Raw genomic sequence first — 22,338 nt, 5'->3', positions numbered from 1 at the left:
CACTTCCCTCTTCCTTTAAGCACTGAACAGTAATTTTGCATTACAACTATGTTGTTGAGAGATTTGTTTGCATGATTTCAATGAGACAAATCAATCAATGCTAATTTTGAGTAGCATAATGTCATATTTGGAACCATTTTCATACAATGTGATGACCTTTAAAGTATCTTAACCATTGAACTTAAGATACAGTTGAGCCATGGTTTTTTAGCTCACAAGTTGTGCACTGGATTTCCCAAGCAGGCTTCACCCAGCCCTAAATCAACCATCATTCATTCTCTTACCACATGACCACATTTTGTAAATCTGAGTAAACTAGTTTATTCTTTACAACATTTTTCAACAGATTAACAATTCACCAAATTGTGCATTACTCAACTATGTCATCTTCTTCAAATGGGTCAAATTTACATATAATGAATTATAAGGACTTAAACACATTTTTTCTACAAAGAAAATAAACTCATCACAGCATCACATTAAATAATATGTTGATTAGCCCCCCACCACCACCATCCTCTATAACATAAATTATATGTTTGTTTTAAAACAAAAGCTAGTGACAATATAATGACAATTTAATGACAATGACAACATTTTAAAAATCTCAGAAGATAAATGTGTAAGCACACCCTTAATAGTTTACCTTCTGGTATTACAATTGGAATCATTTTAAAACCTGTGGTAAATGCATCCTTGGGGTTAATGTGTCCTCACTACTGTTTCTAGCTACATATTCAGTCATTTAAGAATATAGATATTTGTACATTCTAAAGGTTCTTTGTCTTTCAATATTTAATCAATTAAAGTAACATATCTGCAATTAAATTGTTCAATAAACAAATCTAAAAGAGAATGATTAAAGTTAATTGATAAAAGTAAATAAAATTTCCAAACTAATGTAAACATTTCAGCATTCATTTTCGGTTAAATAGTAATCAGGGGCATACCTTATTGACTTCACTATTTAAAATACACTGTCAGAGTAATATTCTTACAAAATAATAGTTGATAATCATTAATCTCAATTTCAGTCTCCACCATAATCTAATTTAACTTATATAATTTTAATTAATTTCATAAATCCCCATTTAACAACTGAACACACATTACTAAAATAAGACACAAATAAGACAAGAGTACATAGTCCCTCAGAGGAGGTTAGAACCCTCAAGTAATGGTTGTATGATTAATTTGCTCTGGGCTCAACCTATTTACAAGACACATCTTGCAACTGAGACTACTATCCAACTTCTATTGAGACAAACGTGCACATAACGTCCTGACAATTCCCCTACCATAGTAAGCAGAGAACAACAATCATCCATAGTAATCTTTTCTTTGTAGTTTAGCAAATGATATTTCAGTGAATTTGTTTAACACCTCCAACACTGCATTACAAATAAAATGTTTTTGGCATAAAACTCCAGAATTCCAGAGACAAAATTCCAGATACACAATGTTCATTTTCTGGTGCATTGTGCCCTGTGAACTGATTCACAAACATAAGCTAATGTTGTATTGCTACATGAACTCGGCACTGTCTATCATGATGCATGAATTGCTTGGCTTTTATTGTCTCCATTATACATGCAGTAGTGCCTCAGAATTATCGGAGTATACTGCTTCTTATTGCTTCTGGTGATGAACATGTTCAATTACCCCAAAAAAGAGAAAATGGCAATGTTCAAAATGGAATGGCTTGATTAACCCAAGTCAGTTCTGATAGGCTAAACAGTCCTTTTAAGGTGTGCTTGCTAGAAATCAGTAATTCCCTTTATCACTTAATTGAAAAGACACCAAAGCTATGTAATATATTTTAAATCAAACATTTCTTCAGTCCATTTTCAGATTCTTTTTTTAGATGCCAGCATGTGAAAGAGGCCCATTGTCGATATGTCAGAACAAGTTTTAGAGTTCACAATAAATCCATACTCACAGAATCCAAACATCCTCGTGTTCTCTTTCATTTGTATTCAATATGGCACAGAGCATCTCTGCTTTGCACTGTAACAGTATTTCCATGATTATGTATCTCAGCTGCTACATTTGAACTCAACCAGTGTTGAGATTTTTTTTTTCATTTAAAACCCTCCTCCTATACATCTCTTACTAAATCTTATTAGATTTTGATGAGCCAAAAGGCCTGCCATGCCTATGCTACTATCTAATGCTATAACCTTAACATTGCTACTGAAGGTTCTGTATCTTCAACATCAAAGGTATGATTCAAATAATAACAATAATTTTAATAATAATAATAACAGCCACCTTTGGCTCACTCTGAGCTAGCAAGCATATAATGAAAAATGGTATTTTATATATAAAGTGCACAACTAGACCATCACACGTAATAGTGGCTAAATTAAATATATTTACTGGCATTCGTTCCATGAAAATTCTTTCTAATATTCTAATACTTATTAGCTCTTACATTTACAAAGAGAATATAATTTGTTTTTGAATTCTCTGTGAAAAATATATATCTCAGCAACCCAATATAATATTCCTAAATTGGAATATGTGACATTATTTGTCACAACAAAAGTTAACAAGGACTGAAAACAGTCCCTGTCCCTTTAATTCTCTGTGTACCTGATGGATCAGCTCATAGATTCTGATCAATGAAAGATGGCCCAAGCCTCAAAGTAAAGACACTTGCTGGTAGAATTGGCACAGTTAAAAAGGGAAGAAAAAAAAAAACAGTTTGAGTATGAGCCAAGCATCAACTACAATCACTGAGCATTCCATGTATATCTATTCCATCATTTCCCCCGTGTGAACAATAAGTCTAAAAAAGGCAAGCTTTTATCTGATTGTTGTTGTACTTCTCCTTCACCACTTTTACATAATATTGCACAAACCAATTCATGGCTAGGTGTTCCTAAGAAGCAACATTTCACCCATTCTCAAAGACTAAATACAAATAAGACCAACCATCTCTGACAATAGCAACCAATCATAAGCTGTACACATTTCTCCAGAAAGACGCACAGAGACCACTGATGAGGAGCAGAAAAAAAGCCCAAGTTACATAAACATGAACGAAGAACTCATTCTCTTTCTGCCTTCAAGCCACACCTCTGGCCCATCATTGTGTGTTTAACAAACACTTCTTCAGAACCTGTACAATTAGGTTCAGAATTTTCCAGATGGGCTCTAGAGAATTCTAGAAGGCTCCAGATGGCTCAGCTGCTGCAGTCATACTCAACCAGCGCTGTAAGGTAAGGGACTTTTAGAGCCCTTTCAGAGAGGAAAACTAAAACAAAAACTTGGCAGTTCGTCTTACGAGCGTTCGCAGCATGGTCCAACTGTACTTTCCAGGGAGAGCTGGGATGAGTGTCGAATCAGTGGGGCCATTGTGGGATCCACCATGGAGGAGGTGGGGAAAAGCTTGTACCAGCTAATCACCATGCTTGTTAAATCCAGCTCTTCCAATAGGATGCGGGCTACACCCATGAAGCATTTGCGATCCATTCGGCCATAATTCCCCCAGACTATAATCTGTGAAGGAAAATAATGTTGACTTTTTCTCTGAGAGAAATATTGTAGTAGGAAATGTATTCTGTGTTGCACTTGATGTGTTACTGTACTACAAATCAAGTTTAAATAATGTCCATTGTGACTAATACTGTACATAATGACTTACATATATAAGGAATCAAGGTGTCTGGCAAGATCTGGCCACTTACTTATAACTGGCTCATCACCCCAGTATATTTGTGTACATTAATTAATGCTCGAATGAATGCAGAAGAAGAAAAAAAAATGTAATAGCTATGTATGGTGTTTGCATTCACGTTAACTTATGTTCACTCTTCAGAACTGCAAACATTTCATGCTTTCATTCTTTCTCTCTCTCTCTCTCTCTCTCTCTCTCTCTCTCTCTCTCTCTCTCTGTCTATCCATATGGATGGATTTTCCTAGATAATTTCATGTTTATTAAGACACACTTTCAAAAATGGTCTCTTAAAACTCCTTTTAGATGTTTGTTAAATGTTCTTTCTGTCTCAGACAAATGTTAATATTCTCTAACTAGGACTAAGATGCCTCTATGAAAGAATAAAGTTGAAAAATACTTAAAAATATGACAATTATATTCTTTTGCTTTACTTGTATGACTCATTGTCAGATTGCTTTAAAAAAGCACTTTTAAACCATTAATGTCAAAATGTGAGAAATACAGTATGATATTTTTGCATACACCATAATTGCACAAATCAAATATCCATATTTTTATGCACACATGTTCAAATATAATTGAAATATTTTTGTCAGCCTTTTACAATAATTCAGTAAGTTGTATCAAGTCCACTGCTGATCTTATGTGCATGGTTCACATATTGTGTAATTCAGATAATAGTAACGAATACATAATTCATTTAACAGTGGATTCTCAATTACTATGCTAATGATATGAGTGAATTGCTAACTTTTAGAGTGATCTACTACTTTACAAATATAATGCTGACTGCAGATGGCAGTTTTAGGTCACTTGTGTATATATATATATATATATATATATATATATATATATATATATATATATATATATATATATATATATATATATATATGTATGTATGTATTGATAAAGATGCATAGCCTTTCTGAACTCTGTGAACTCATTCATGCAAATATTTTCATTCATTATGGAATAAGAAGGACTTGGAAAAGCTGATTTAACAGCTGCTATCTTTCTCTGTAATACATATACTACATTCCAATGATCATTAGCCAAATGTATTGATCATGCAACTGAGAAAAGGTGCAAGATACAATTGCATTTTCAACTCAATTTTGGAATCATTAAGCCTGAAGTTTTCATTTAATCTTCTCAAGTGATCTATGTATAACAAAGCATCTTGGGTCTGCATGGGAACTAATCCTTAGCCATATGTTTTGACATTTTAGTCCAATTATTTATTAAAAATTTATATTTTCCCTTTTTCATTGATATTATATGACTTTTTTCTTTTTATTGTTTCTCTTTTAGAATTCACATGTGCTTTTTCAAACTGCCACTGCAGTATATGCAGCACTTATTTTCAGCATTGTTTACCTGCACAACCTTTCCCTGTGGACTCTCAGAGAAGGCGAGGACCTGGTTGTAAAGGGGGTCCAGTGACTTGCGCACAGACTTTGTCTTTTTCTTAGCTACACACATACCATTCTCAAGAAGATACACTTTTATGTAGGCCGCTGAAAAAACAAAAGACTTATAAACATGAGATGCACAAGATTACACTGTCGAAACACATAGTGTTTTTAACCCATACAAAGATGTTCACATGGCTCAGATTCAAAGATAATGAAGCACAAAACAAGTACAATGCCAATACTGCAGGTTTTGTTCAAAATCCCAAAACATGCCGTATTATATCATTTAATCGTCTATAGACTTCAATAAGCTTTCTAATCAAACCTCTGCAGCACTGTATGTTCTTGGGCTCAATGATACAATAGAAAGCAAAGTTCACTTTGATAGGAGAATCACCTGGAGGTCCTTTGGAACCAGGTTTCATGATGAGTCCTCTCGCCTGTATGATCTCCACCTCCAACTGTCCATTCCTTTCCATCAGACCAATCTCCACATCACCTATATCACACACACAAATATATATGTATACAAATACACACAAAATCAGCCTGAACGTCAATGAAGGGCATTTATTAATATTAAATGTGAATCAATAATAGCGATCACTAATACAGTTGTTATTAATGTTTATAAAATTGAACATGTCAGTGTGATCCTAACCCATTGAAGTTGTAGCCAGTGTCTGCCGCCCTACAAACTGTGCTGGACCCATCCCATCCAGGAAATCACTGAATTGGGCATCTGAAGCCAAACACATCCCACTGTAGTTTAGACTGGAAGGGAGAAGATAAGGCCACATTAACTTAAGGCTGTTTTAATTGCCGTATCCCTAACATCGCTGTCATTTCAGTATAATCTCATAGAGTTCATAGGTATTTCTAACAACAAAGATATTGCACAAACCAAGTGTAACTGTGAGCGGTAAGGAGGCGGATGCATGTGCGGAGAAGAGTGAGATTTATTAGGGTCAAATCCAGAGTCGCAGTCAGAGTAGTCCAGGGTCATAGAGCCACCACAGAGATTATGGGGATACATGATCAAACAAAGGTAAACAAGGGAAGCTGCTATAACATAGGCTAGGAAACACGAAGGCTAGAATAACACAACAGGCTAACATAAACAAAGGCTTTGAAACGCAGACAGGCTTTCATACATCCACCACACACAGAAATGCAACCATTCAAATAAAAAAGGAACAGCAATGAAGTAAACACAAATGCAATGAACAAAAAACACAGGGATCAAGACAGGGTTTAAATACCTGAACTAAATGAGGGACAGTTGTGGAAAATCAAACGAGGGATGGAGAAAACAAAACTATGGTATGGAGCTAAAATACACAAGACAGGGAAAACACGGAACACGGAAGCTGGAAGAGAGTAATTGTGACAGCAAGCTTTTTATGTAAGGTCCATGGGCAAACTTTTCCATTGACCTCATTTCAGGAAACTTATCTTCATTTGTAGTAATTACTCTAAAATCTTAATGAGATCAGGTTCATGCTAAAGACAGAAGTAGGCCATTCAAATTACAACTAATTTCTGAATCAATATTGATTTAAACCTCAACCATCCATCAACCAGATAAGGCTGGTAAAGAAACAAAAAAATCCCTCATTTAAACTTAACGATGGGTCCTTGTCTGTTTCTGAAGTTTTCATCTCAGATGAAATGCATGGCATGCAGAATAAAATCACAAGGGTTAAATTAAATGTACAGCAGGATTTAGATTCAATTATTGCTATACAAAGTTAGAGTTAAAATTAAAATCTTTAAGAGGTATTTCAACACTAGCAAGTTACTGTGGCTTCGTAATCAGCATATTTGTTTCTTGAAAGCTGTATCGATAATGATTTTATAGAGACTTGAGAGGTGGTGCTTTTTGTGTAATGAACACTGGCAGCTTTGGACTTAATGATATCTGATCTTGGGATTTCCAGAATAAAGTGGTTCTCTGGAGTAGTGCCAGCTCACACACACACACACACACACACACACACACACACACACACACATACACACACACACACACACACACAGAATTAATGCATGTGAAATTTTGGCAGCATGAAGCAGCATAGAGACTCTTCTAGAGACTAAAGATGCTTGTCTGCTTTTTAATAACATCAGTACCAAATGTTAGTACAGTGCTACACAAAGAACTAACTAAAATATAGTGATGAGCTAAGCTTTGAACTCTTTTGCTACATGACCTTCTACTTGGTCATTTTATTTTATTGTCGAAAGATCCAGGCTCATACTTTGATTTTCTCTTTTAATCATGTCTGAGTTTGTATTAATTTTCCTTCAGAATTCTGTCCTTGATTCTACCCTCTCCTTGATAAAACCTCCTCCCCTCTCTTTTCCTCTCTGACACTTGGTATGTCTTTGCACATGTCTATTTTTAAAGCACTGACAGAATGGCCCAGACCAGCTGCCTCATATCCAGACTGACAGTCCCTTAAGAGACATCTTCTCCTTCTCCTTCTCCTCTCCTCTCCTCTGCTTTCCTCTCTTCTCCTCTCCTCTCCTGTCTGCTCTGATATGGGCTTTTACTCTATTACTTCTATTATTTTGATTAATTTTCAACTTCATGTTTTATTATTACTAGTTTATTCCAAATTCATCAGGGTTCCAAGTTTGTTTGTGCATTGTAGTTTTTTCCTCTACCATAATTTCTCACTTATACATTCCCACAGTGCATTGCTTCTCTGTATCCCTCAATACATTTTGATGTTGTGCCCCTGAGTGATCTTTACATTTTCTTTGCTTTATACATTTGCTTTTTATTGCAGCAGCTGTCAGCATATGCAGACAAATTGCTAAAAATAAAGCAATCATATGACAATATGATAAACAGGCCAAATAAACATCCAAGCGTAATGTTCTAATCATTCACGGTGATTTGAAAAGTGGTTTGCATATATGCAGTCAGTGTCATGCCTCATTACTTTTTGATGCGCTGGCCTTAATTTCTAGTATGTATAACTGACTCACAGCAATTCCCATATTTCAATTTCATAACCAATATGTTGGCTGTGAAAGCATTTGTGCACAGGCCTAATTGTAAATACTGATCTAACCTCTTCTGTTTGCTGACGGTTTTATAGGAAAGGTATGTCTGATTCTGAGAAAGAGAGCAGCTCAGGCACAAGCCACAGACTCCACAGACTCTAAGTCGTAGAGATTATTTATCATATTGTAGTTCTAATCTCATTCCAATCCTTTTACCCTCTGTAATATCTCTGTTCATTTTTTTCACTCTTTGTTTTCATTTTTTTATCTTATCCTCTAGAAACTAAAAGCTCAAAATCAGTGTCAGCCCCTGCGTTAAACCCACATATCTACATTTCTAAATCAGGGCTAGTATTTCTGGACGCGCTGATGGACAGCAGAAATCAAAAATACCTTTCAGCATACATAAATAATGTTAATGTTTTATTAGTTGGTATGATTTTAAGTGAGCCGTTTCATACGTTTGAAACATGCTATCCCGATGCCTAAAATAGACAAATGTTCCAGTTCTTTAAATTAATGTCATGTCACCTAACCTACAAAAAGCACAGTACTAAAAATCAGAGAAACAAAGACACCAAACCTGAAACAGAAGCAGGAAAAACAATAAAAGAAAAATGTTAAACAACAGAAGTTCAAAATCTAATTATTTTTAAGATTTTCCAGATTGATAAGATTCCCAATAGCACACACAATTATGCTTTTGTGATGGCATCTAAACCCTAGTTCTTACTGCCACTATCATATGTGTATTTGTGTAATGTACAGTTAAGCATTCAGGAGATTTGTGATCCAAATATGTTTCAGTTCCTGGTAATCCAGCTTTGACAAGGTGGATTTTTGCTACCATATTGGTTTGTGGCCAGCCAGATATGACACGTTATTGGCTTTAATCAATCAAACATAGTTTATTAAAATAATAAATTTATAATGAACAATTGGAAAGAAAGCAAAGATTCAACAGTAAATCCTTATGGATGTCATTAATTTTGTTGTTAGGTATGTCACCTTGAGAAGGACTTTTTGAAAAATATTGACATTAAACTTAAACTTGAAATTCTGAGTCATCCATTTGACAAAGCACAACATGTTTATGTTTGCATTCTCAATTATTATTTGATAAAGAATTTCCAGAGACGCCATGTACCAGTATCTCGCTTCTCTGACCAGAATGATTCTGTTTCAAAAGACTAAAATACCAGGATTTGAATGGAAACTTTGATTTAATGTATACCCCTAGTTAAAAGGCAACTTAGCTAAAAAGGCAAATCAGTTTATTTAAACTTTTTTTTTTTTTTTTTATCCCTCGACAAAACAAGGATTCTTTTTGTTGGCATGCAAAACACTACACCACTTCCAAAACTGCAAAAGTCTCCTGCAGGCATATTCACAGACATATACTGCACAGGAGATCTGTGGTTCACAGACATGTTTGTTATATTTCCACTATTTCCATTCTATAGCTATCAACAATGCCAGACCTTGCTGTGGACGAAGAGCATCACGTAACCTTCATAACCTGGTGCAGCAAAACAGCTTTGATGTGACACCCCGGAACAAAGTCATGCAGTGGCACGGTCTCAAATGTGTTTATGCTACAATCCTACAGTCACGCTATGAGTCTGAAATCAAACACTTATCAGTTCAAAGGAGATGGGATTTTTCATGCCACAGAGAGAACAAAAATGCTCCAGAAAGGCCAGGAATGAGGAGCAGTTGTGTGCGACCGCAGCACTCACTTGCCCTCCGACCCATAGCTGTTCATACTGTCTTCTATTGACTCGTGGCTGGCCTGCCGGACAGTGCGACTGGGCATCTCCACGGCCAGTCCTGTCTCTGTGCTTCGCTGGATCCCCTTCAACTTGCGGCCCTCCGCATCTGAGCAAGGCCCGCAGAGAAAAGCAAGAGACAGAGAAAGAGCAAAAAGGACAATTTAGTGGAGAAAAAAACACAAATAAAAAAACAAAAATAAGTGCAGACTATTATCGTTGTTGTTTGCTTACAAGTGCACTACTGCATTTCCAGAGTGCATGTCATGCACATACTGAGCAAATACATGCACATTGTCATAATGAGAGTCATACTGAGTGTGTATATAACGTTCCATGTGCATATTCATATATTTATGCAGATTTCTTTCAAAAATTGGCTAGTTGTCTAAGAACTGCCTATATTTCCTTATTTTTAAAAAGTAACATGATCATTTCAATTTGAATATGTTGTGTATTCCACTGCATATATTAAAGCCATATAATATTATTTATTTCAATATGGTTATATATGCACATTTATTCCTGAAGCGATTTTAACAATGTTCTTTATAATTACACATTATTATAAAAATACCTTTATACTTTTTTTTTATTATTTTTTATTTTAAAAAGTGAAAATAGAAAGGTAATTGCCTATACCAGTGTTCCCAAAACAAAGTTCCAAAAATTTCTAAAAGTTGTTGAGTATAGGATGCTTACTTTTATGCCATTTTAAACAGCATCCATAATTTCCTACAAATAGCTGTTGATTGAGTAGAAGCCATATGAAATATCTTTACCTTATGCTGTCAATAACAATGGCATAATCTGGGAGCAAAAGGTAGATTAACATGTATACATCCTGAAAAGGGCTAAAAAGTGATAACACTGTGTCAGTAACAATGTATCTTTTTATATGGGAATTGGTGAAGCAAAGATGGAATCTGAGAAGATACTGTTACTGAGGATGCAATAAAAGACTTTAATTACTGTTTTAAAGTATATTCCAGATTTTTTCAACCTAATCACTGTTTACTGCATCTGTAGCATATGAACCATTACCATAAAAAATTTGCCATGAAATGAATGGAAAAATCCACTGAATCATAACACACACATCCAAGAAAACAAAACAACATTGACTAGAAACACAAATACAACTGGGGAGGTGTTTCAAGGTTCCTACTGCCCATAGGCTTCCATTCTAAGTGCACTTGAAGTCAATGAGTTTTTTCATTATTGTCTAAATACTCACAGATTCATTAAAATTATTGTCAGTGGTAATCAATCATTTTCAGATGGTGCAAATTATATACAGATGCAGTATACTAAATTAATGCTGCAGTTTTTGTTTTAGGCTATAAAGGACTGGCGCTTGCAGTTAGAGTGAATCAATCTCATGGAGAAATATGCCATCATTTGCTGCAATATTTGCTTTGAGACAAATCAACTGGTAGAATCACCACTCTGGACTTTAAAAACATAACAGAGCCTATAAAATATCACAAAGCCTGAGAACAATGATGTATGATCATACGATGTATGATGTAATCATGACAATATTCACCTAGTTTACAATTAAACATATTCATTTTGTCTTTCACTGTTTTATTAGGCTAACACTATTAGGTTACAGTCTCAAGCTACCTTTCTCACCTTAACAGTTGGCAGTTAGATTTTTGCTATTGAGATTTACTCTGTCCACAGGTAGCATGGCTCTCAGCCTAAAAAAGAAACAAAAAACTGCAGCATGGTTATTGCACACCTCACACTAGCAGCAGCACATGCCCTAGTTAGCCCGTGTCTAAAAATACAAGCCTCTTTGTTTCTGTCCATGAATTTCAGGTGTGGTTTGCAATCTGAAAACTACCCTGTCTCAGGAGGGGGGGATGTCTGCACCGGAACACCACGTATCGGGAGAAAAGAAGCCAGGATAGCAGGGTTGCTATGGGAGACGAGGCCAGTGTGAGTCTATGGATGCCTCCCGCTCCCTCTTGCAATTTTTGTCATGTCACCAAATCAGCAAACAGAATCAAGAGTGGCAGAGCTTGCTGTCCTCTGAGATAAATGAATGTGCGTTGTTGGATGAGGCACATGTTGCAGTGCAGTTACACCCTGTAGCCATATGATGTGGTGATTTTCTTAAATGTCCATCTTATGGCTTATAGATAGATAGATAGATAGATAGATAGATAGATAGATAGATAGATAGATAGATAGATAGATAGATAGATAGATAGATAGATAGATAGACAGACAGACAGACAGACCGACAGATAGACAGATAGATAGATAGATAGATAGATAGATAGATAGATAGATAGATAGATAGATAGATAGATAGATAGATAGATAGATAGATAGATAGATAGATAGATAGATAGATAGATAGATAGATAATACTTATTCACTGATTAATTCAAAGATTAATCAAGATGCCAGTCATAAATACAGGGTGACTGGATGGAGAGCAATGTTGCATATCAATCACTGATCACTGCTGCTCTCTCATCATAGTTGTGATTTACCACCTACAGCAGTCACTTATCGCTGATGGTGGTACATTGATTTATTTTCACTCAGAATGATGAAATGCCAAGCAGTCACAGGAAGACTGATAAACTTTCTCAACTTCCTGAGCCCTTGGACAACATTGTTTTCTATACAGAAGGACCGAGACATCAGGTTTCACATCCTACTTACAGGCTATCATATTTTTTTCCTGTGCAAGAAACACATTCTTGCATTTTAATATAATGTACTGTCAGCATCATGGTCCAATTCCCCACTTCCAAAATTAAGCTAAATAGGAAATCTTAAAATCCTACCTAATCGATTTAAATGCAGCCCACCATAGATTGCCAGGTACTATTGACCCAAACAAAAATGTCAATTTTGCGTTTGGCTTGAGCTATTGATCATTCCATCATGTAACACTTTATTACTCTAGCTTTCCTTAATTACCTATTAATTCTTTGATGTATGGAAGCGCTGGAAGCCTATTGATCCATGCTCATGTTGATGGACGGCTGTGTGCTGCAGCAATCCCCTCTGCACTCAGGCAAAAAGAACAATCCAAGTTGTTGGTTTTTTTTACCAGAATCATTTCTGAATCCCAGTCCAGATAAGCAAGCCTTCTAATTATGAACACCCATAATTATGTGCAAGGTTCTTTCATTCTTCACTGAGGAACAGGATGCCTTTGGGGTTTTCAGGAAATTATTTTACCTAACTAAAAGTAAAATGACTAAAAGAATCACCTCCATACCCCCAAAGGGATATTTTACATTTTGAAAGGCTAATGCTAGCAATGCTATAATAATCCATTAAGCTTTACACAGCCTTACTAACTACTGTTTGCTAGATTTAATTTCCTTTCAGTCACATTATTATTTTTGATGAAATCTATTATGGTCCCTTAATAATGATTTTGCCAAGGAATGTTTTTTACTTGTAGAACACACATAAGACAATAAACTGCAAAAGATACATAAATAAGATACACAAGCTACACCCCCTCAGGATAACATTTCCTTTGGGTTATAGCCCCATATTTCCCAAAGGGACACAATAAATCAAGAGATTAATCATTTAAAAACCCCTCAAAACCCCAGAATGTCAGCATGGCCAGCATGTGCTAGTCTTCAGAGTGTCCATCTGTTAAATCACAGTGGAAGGTCTGTTCATACAGAGAACAAAGACTCCAGCAGAGTCAACAACTCACTGAATATATTTATTCATACCGCCACAATTCAGCTAGGATTCAAGAGAAAAATGTGCAAATGACAATGGGTTACAATTTATGCCTATGTATCAAATGCCTCAAAAAAATTACATATATACAATTCAGTGTGGATGGATTTCTACTGTTGCACTCATGGCATTGGTACAAAAATGAAATCAGGAAGGCACATAATTGGCCTTTAAATGATTCATTTTGAGTGAGCAGTACTGAGATGAACTGAGGTAGAAAGAAGAGGTGGAAAGAAGAGGATAAAAATGAGTAGTCTGTGTCTGTGCTATAATTGGATATGGGGGAGGTGGATATGGGGGAGCATGTATGAGAATGATGGTATTAATATACCTGAGATATTTTAGGGGTTTTGCAACTAGGGTTTGAATTAGAAGCAGGAAAGACCTAATGTTCTTTCTGTTCTTTCAAATGATGTATGATGGGCAATTTTCTTCAGACCCTAATCTTTGGCAAATTTGGCTTGATTAGAATTAGACTGATTGAGCTGAGAAGATTCAACTCCTAATTATTCTTTTGTTTTATATTGCTATATTCTTTGAATTTTTATTTAGACATGTACTTGGTGGCTTACTTTGCTGTTCTGTACATGGTGTTGCAATATGTATTTGTAATCTTGTTAACATTTTCAACTAAGCACATGATGTTTCACTTCATGATAAAGTTTTTAATAGAAGAAAAATTGACTGTGATAGTCACAATATGCATTTGATTAAAAAAATTCATTTCTGTAATTAGACATTGAATGCGTGGCAGTAAAATTGTTTTGTGGATAGAAATCTTTGCCCTGTTGGATGCATTGCATTCTTTTCCAGGAAGTGAACAGATTTCATGAGAATTACTCAATCTAGAATTCAATTAGACTGCATGGTATATTCCACATATCAATGCATAACATTCTCCTGCCCTATACTCAATGAAGAGGACACCCATTCATGAATTGAATTGACTGTGAATGCTCTTACTGGAGAGGCACCACTTCACAATATATTTTGAGTAGGTAGCAGAAAGTGTCATGTGTGTGTGTCTGGCTATTGTGTTAAGCCGTAGACCATTAGGAGTAGAACCATTCAGAAAAACGGATTGGAGCAGATTACATAACCATCACTAAACAACTAGATTCACTAACAGTTTGGATGATGTAGGCCTCTCAAAACTCACTGCACAGAACTGCAAAGGTCAGATCAGTACATATGCTGTTGTCATGTGCAGGTTCCTGCTTACTAGCATACTAACTCGACTAACTGCTTATTAGCAAACTAACTTGACTAACTGCTTACTAGCATACTAAATCAACTTCGAGGAGAAACTGATGCTTATTTGGACAATAAAAATTGTTATATCCATATATGAGTGTGTACACATACACATTTCTATCAGTAGTTTGTTTTTAATCTTGGTATGATGATGATATTGCAAGGAAAAATAAAACTATTCTTTTTATTTTGTCTCTTGCAAATTTCTATATTTAAACTAATGGACAAGTCCTTGTGCATGTTGAAAAAAATACTAGTTATAAGAGTCTTTTTTTTAAATAAATGAAAAAAAAATGACTGCTTCAAAGTGCCATTTAGTGGTTTCTCCCTTTGATGGAAGACATCTATGTAATTTCTATATTGTGTTACTGCAGCGATTAAGGAACACAAATGATCCACAGTAACATTTTTTGGGGGGTTGACCCACTCACATTCAAAGCGCATAACAGCCCATGTATCCGGATATTCTTCAGTGTATGACATAAGACCATCTGCCTATACCACCTCTTGTTTTGTCATCATGGGTTCTTTAATGTGATGCCAGTTCAAAGTGGCACGTGCCAAATGACATTGGTGTAGCTTACTAGCTGTACTCCAGACATTGGATATTTTCCATGGGAGAAAAATGATGAGTGAAAAGTAATCAAGCATCAATCTAAGATAATGTCAAGTAGGCATTGCCAGAAATCAGTTTATATATAGGCAGGACAATGTTGTGGAAGTGAAACTTGCAGTGCTCATTTAAGTCCAGTGCACATAATGTAGAGTTAAACCAGTCTGAAATAAACAAGGGAGGAGTTAATTTAATATTATTAGAGTATGATGCTTTTTCTGGAATACTTGTAAGACCCTAAATATTCTGTTTATGCAACTTTATGCAACTGATATGTCTGCTGGCCTATAGTTCCCGAAAAACTAATGTACCATTATCAAATGGTCTCATAACTGTAGGATCATAATATGGATAAAGGCCTTTGTATGGAAACCATATGTTTTCAGTACTTCACTCAATAGCATATGAACAGCAAAATCCTGTTATGAGACCTACTCTTTGCAGATGTCATCTATACATTTAAACCAACTATATATAATAAAGTTGGTTTAAAGTATATGCCAGTATGAAATAAAGACTGTAAAGCGAGACAGGACAGGTACAGGTTTTATATTTCTACTAGATTTACCTATCTCTGCCAGTCCACTCACAGTCCAAGTGTCCTCTGGGGAGGGGAAGGGGAGGTGGGACAGATTGCATTCTCACCTGCACTAGATGACTGGGAATCGATAGCTACTTCATCTGCCATCGATCCAAGACTACCCTTCTCACATGCATAAGCAGCACCTCATGCAGGCACGTGGGAAATTAACACTGCACTTACATCTTAACACTGCCATCACTAACATCTTTACCAAGCTTTGAAGAAATTTGCTGCCTAAATTAAGTTTAACACCATGTGTACAATTTGTTAAGTTATTAATGACTTGAGGTGCCACTTCTAAGTCTTATCACATATGATATGAATGCTGCTTCGTATGACATTTCACAGTTCTGTGACCTGGACACATTTACCAGTGTCACGGTTTGTCCCCATGATATTGAAGTTGATCATCTAACCCTTCCATTGGCCAGTGTATTATTGTCTAATTGTCTAATTGTGAAACATCCTTGCACATAAAACATAAAAATGACACCGTATATGGGTCAACTTTGACATTTATAAACTGGCAGCCACTAAATCACCGCACAGATATGCACAGACACACACAAACACACGGCTGACAGTCGGTACGTCTCTTTGGCAGGCTGAGAGCTTTCGTGTTATCAATCACAATGACCTCCCTTCTCATTTCTGTCTTTCTGCCCTTGCCCCCCTGCGCTCTTACACGTCATGTAAAGCGTGCGTGCTCAGTGGCAGAATGTGAGTTTCTTTCGGAGGTATTTTGGGCCTTGGCATCATCACAGGACCTGTGAGTGTAGGAGGGTTAAGAAGCTTGAGGACTTCAGAGCATTCTGTTGAAGCAAGAAATCTGTTTCTCTGTGGGGGGCACTCATTGCGTCAAACAGTGATGTGGCAAATTGGATGAAAGAGTGGATGAGCAACAAAGATTTTGAATATATTGGGTGGGCGGCAAGGTGACTGTCATGTTTGGAGCACTTTTAATGATGCACTGAACCTTTATGGATTTTTTATCAAAAATTTACAATGACCATAAAGTGAACAGACTAGTGAGTACAAAATTGATATTACTGACATTTACATTTACATTTTTGGCATTTAGCAGATGCTCTTATCCAGAGCGTTACAAAATTGTTTTGTCATTTCTCATTGAATGTATCCAGTATCCAATGTGTCCAGTAAAGTAGGTTAGAGTTCAAGATACCAATAAAGTCTATATCATACAATGATAAGTGTAATAACAAACAGTATCAAACAATACATGCTTTCAGTCACCCAACAATAGTATGAATTTTATTGGTAAAGGATCAGTGGCCATTTGAATATTCCACAAATAGATTAGTCTTCAGTCTGAAAGGGACTCTGCTGTCCAGACAGCCAGTGGAAGTTCATTCCACTATCTGGGAGCCAGGACAGAGAATAGTCTCGATGCTTGTCTTCCATGAGACTTGAAGCATGGTGTTTCAAACCGAACCATAGGTTCTAAATACTCAAGGTATGGATCAGGATTTGACAATTATCATGATGTATGGAGGGGCTGGTCCATTTACTTAAGATATGGAAGAAAAATATTCTACAATATATGTTTAAAATGGTTTTGGTTCAGTTGTATAGGTCAATTAAAGTGCCATCTTAGATAATAAGCTAGTGTGGTCAGAAGCAAACAATAGCAATCCAGATAACACTGGGAATTAATTATGTAATGGACAATTTGCATTAGATGCCTAGTATCCTTAACTGGAACTCAATCAGTGATGTGTATTTAAGACTGATATAAAATGTATATACATGTATATAAATCTTGATTTATATATGTACATTTCACTATGTATCTACATTTTTATCTTCATTTTACAATGTTATACACATTGATGATCAAAAAATAATTACCACAGAGAAATGATGATTAAAAGACACAGACGTATTAATTAACTGACAAATCAATGATGAGCAAACAAAAACATGGTCATTTTTATATGACATCATCATTTTAATCCTAAAATTTGTTCTACATGATTTTTACATGGCCAATACATTATGGATCTGCTAGAGTCCTTGAATAAATTCAATCGACATGTGCAGAGATGTTTTAAAAACAAGAAAACAAAACCTATGAACATTTATCACACACACTTTGACATTACTGATTATAGCTCTTTAAGCATGTTTAGAACTTTCCATTTCTATTGTAATCAGAGAGTTCCTAATTACAATTTATAAAACTGAAGTGTAATCCCATGAACTCTGCACAACCATGAACTACCATTTTTAAAAATGGTAAATTACAGTGACAAAAGTTTAAAAAAATAAAAATGTTCTAAGTCTTTTTCCCTGTATGCTTTGAAATAGACAGATCATTAGTAATTTTCTCTATTTTCATAGATTAATGGGTCCTTCCTAAAAATCATTAATACAATATATGAGGCAATTTATTACAAGATCATTTTGTTTCTATAATTATGATCAGACATGTCTTTGGGTTTCAGAATTGAGTAATAGACATTATTACAGAAGCTGTGACACTCTGACATGTTCATTTGTAACTCTGTCATAGTCAGTATTTAGTGTGTGTTCCCCGGTGCTGTTTATAAAGAATATTTAGGAATGCTTCATAAGTGACAGAGGTGAGATAAGAGATCTCTGGCTGCATTGACTAAATTTGATTCTCATTGAGTATACTGCTAATATTCTCTTATTAACATATTAATTAGTGAAATTAGCATGCATTGAGTAGACTATTGCATATATGATCAGGGTATGGATTAGTTCATAGCTAAGATGGATGTCAAGATGGATGTGGCCTTGTGATGAGCTCATTTGTGAAATAACTGCCATCTGATGAACATCCACATGTGCACACACACAAAAAAAACTCATAAATACACAAACAGAAACATACATATTCATTATGCCTCATTCATGTTTGCAGTCTGAATGTGTGTTTGTGTGTAAGCACACATGAACAGCTATACATGGCATCTTTTCTCATGACAAAGTCACTATGTCTGCACAAATGTGGCCAAGAGAGTGTGTGTGTCTGTGTGTGTGTGTGTGTGTGTGTGTGTGTGTGTGTGTGTATACACACCTAGAAGTCAAATGTGATTAATGAGCTAAATTAACAGCATCATGTCATCTGATCATGACCATGAGCTAAATATTAACCTGCAAACAGTGCACTTTAATAGGAATACTAGCTTTGGATTATTACATGTCTGTCATAATTAATAATAATATGAGTTTTATTAGGCTGTACCTTGACAGTACCTTGACAATACCTTTTTCAGAATAAATGTGTACTGTAGGTGGTGTTTGTGTGTGTGTTGTCATTTGAGTCAATATGTTTCCTGCATGACACAACCATGATACAAGTCTTGTTAATCTTGTTTCAAACATTTACTTCAGACCACCATCTTCAACACCGCTGCTGCTCTTTAAGAATATGATAAAAACTCACCTGGTAAAATTTCATAACATGTAACTGCATAACAAAAGACAAAAATAATTTCAATTTAAAGGCAAAAAACTCTTAGGGTGGCCTCTTTTAAGACTGACCCAAAGTCAAGTAGCTTTTGAAGCCTGCATGGCTGCTGCCAGCAACTCATATTGAACGTGACTCCCCCAAGGAGACACCTTTATGGAACTTTCAAAAGATCTTCAGCAAATATCAAGATGAAAGAACACTTGCAAAGCCAACTGAAGTATATTGAAGACCTGGCTTACTTACATATAAAATCAGTTTCAGAACTCTTATCAATATCTGTTGAAGCACACATACACCCACAGGCTAATGGTCAGTACAGAGGGTCACGCATGTTGTCACAACCCACCCCACCCCACCTCCCACGTGCATACACATGCCTCACCTGCATCATCCTCGTCGAAGGAGTTCATGCAGGGAAAGTAGATGGCAAGAGCCTCGAAGGAGGCCGAGAGGCTCATGCGGCTCTGAGAGCGCTCCATGTAGAGGCCGGCAGCGGGTGTAGGGGCCGGTGCCGCCTCTGGCGGCCTAGGCAGGCGCGCCTGGGCATTCTTCACGCGGAGCACGGCACGCGGCGTCTTGGCGGACTTTCACCGGCCCCCTTGCCAGCCGACAGAGAGAAGAGCAAAGCAGGGGGAGGGGGATGAAAAGCAATGGAGGGGAAAAAGCAAGGAGGGAAACAAAATTCCAGAAGCCCCTTCCTTCTTTCCGTACCGGCAAACCCACGCTGGGGTAAGGAATCCCAAAGTTCCTCTGACGAGACGAAGCCAACGTGATGATCACTGGCTGTTTTTTGTTGTCTTTGTTTTCTTTCCCTCTTCCGTTCTCCTTTTGCCCTTTTTTGGCAGTAGATAGGTCTTCAGGAGAACAGAGGGAGAGATGAAAGAGGAAAAATCGGAGACAGCCTCATATCAGGAGCGGATGTCTGGAGTGAGCTGAGCCGTGGCTGGTGTAGACAGCATGATCTGTTGCTTTTTTTGTGTGTGTCGATTGGGCTGATCTGTGCTGATCCCACTCCGCTCAGAGCACTGGTGAGATAGATGTTTGGATGGCGCGATGATGCAGCTTGTTAGAGGGAGGAGGAGAGATAGCATGAGAGAGACAAACAGAGAGAAACGGAGAGAGGGAGAGAGGAAGAGGGAAAAAAGCTCGTACTATTCCAGCAATCTGAGGCTGATTCAGTTCATTCAGTGCTGAGCTCTTTGTGGAGATGAAAAGGGGGAGGAGGCACATGGAGCTGTTGCTGGGATTCAGAGGAGCAGCCAATGACACTGTGGAGGGGGGTGTGGGAGTGGTCTGGACTTGTCACAATGGCTGTGCAAGAATATGTTTCATCTATTCACTAATACTGCTTCTCGCTGTCTCTGTTCTCTCTCTCTTCCTCTCTTTCTCTAATGCTCTGTCTCTCTTTGTCATGCATTTTACTCCATTCTTCTCTTCCTTGTCCTCTTTCTATTTATCTCAGTCTCCTCTCACATGGCCAAGAAGGTTATTTTTCCTGAAGCTCATGAAGCATCTGCCTCTGCAACATTTGGCACCATATAAAAAAATAACATTGTATAATATAAAGTTATTATTAGAATATTAGAAGGCATTATATAGAATGCAGTCTGGCATCTGTGTTCAGGAGTCATGCTGTAGCTGAGTGTGTTCCTGTGTTCACATGTTTAATTGGCTGAAATGGCTCCTGTGCCACTTCACTGAACAATCACAACTCTTCTGCAAGTAGAAAGCAAAACAACCTTTCTGAACTAATACTAAAACTAAAAGCAAAACACATCTGCCTCTCTCTCTCTCTCTCTCTCTCTCTCTCTCTCTCTATATATATATATATATATATATATATATATATATATATATATATATATATATATATATATATATATAAGATAATTATTATTATTTGCTTCTGTAGATCAAATAAACACCAGTTTATAAAGGATTCATTATTGTTATTGTTGAACAAACCAAAAATGTTTCTGTAAGGATTTAAAGCTGTCTTGCCATCATTTAGTGAAGCCTGTTTAACTGTTTTACCCTGTTCAATCTGATAACTGATTGCCAGTTGGTTAAGAAAAATGCTGTAACCAAGAATTGTTCAACTTTGTTGGCCCCAATTAATAGCACAAGGCCAGTGAAAAGCCAGTTTTTGTGAATGTGCATATACACTATATGGACAAACGTATTGGGACACCTACACATTTCACAAATGACATGTTTTTTTTTATGATATCCCATTCTAAATCCATAGGCATTAATATAGAGTTGGTCTATCCTTTGCGACTATAAGAACTTCCACTTTTATGGGAAGGCTTTCTACAAGATTTTGGAGTGTGTCAGTGGGTATTTTTACCCATTCAAACAGAAGAGCATTGGTGAGGTCAGACACTGATGGACAAGACAGCCTGGCTTGCATTCTAATTCATCCCAAAAGTGTTCGATGGGGTTGAGGTCAGGGGTCTGTCTGGTCCAGTCAAAACCGGAAAAGAGTCTTCCCCAAATTGTTCCCACAAAGTTGGAAGAATACAATTGACCAATTATCAATTAAGATTTCTCTTCACTGGAACTAAGGGGCCTAGACCAACCTTTGAAAAACAAGCCCATAGCATTATCCCGCCTCCATCAAACTTTACAGTTGGCACAATACAGTCAGACAGATAACATTCTCCTGACATTCGCCAAACCCAGACTGCATCAGACTGCCGGATAGAGAAACTTGAGGCAAGGCTTGCATGCAGATGCTTGGCCATGGAAACCTATGCCATGAAGCTCCAGGCACAGTGTTTGTGATGATGTTAATGCCAGAGGAGGT

General features: G+C 36.6%; 1 protein-coding gene across 1 annotated transcript; it reads right to left on the bottom strand.

Annotated features, from left to right (window-relative positions):
* Positions 1-301: 301 nt before the first annotated feature.
* rims4 (regulating synaptic membrane exocytosis 4) lies at positions 302-21,294 on the bottom strand. The gene is made up of 6 exons (XM_027004997.2): positions 19,912-21,294; positions 9,855-9,993; positions 5,762-5,874; positions 5,498-5,599; positions 5,063-5,202; positions 302-3,504 (listed from the first exon to the last, which is right to left on the bottom strand). The coding sequence occupies exons 1-6, from the start codon at positions 20,006-20,008 to the stop codon at positions 3,286-3,288; spliced, it is 810 nt and encodes a 269-aa protein (XP_026860798.1). The 5' UTR covers positions 20,009-21,294; the 3' UTR covers positions 302-3,285.
* Positions 21,295-22,338: the final 1,044 nt, after the last annotated feature.

The sequence above is a fragment of the Electrophorus electricus genome, chromosome 3 (genome assembly GCF_013358815.1).
Source record: "Electrophorus electricus isolate fEleEle1 chromosome 3, fEleEle1.pri, whole genome shotgun sequence".
Classification (NCBI taxonomy): Eukaryota; Metazoa; Chordata; class Actinopteri; order Gymnotiformes; family Gymnotidae; genus Electrophorus; species Electrophorus electricus.
This window is presented reverse-complemented; position numbering and strand designations above follow the sequence as displayed.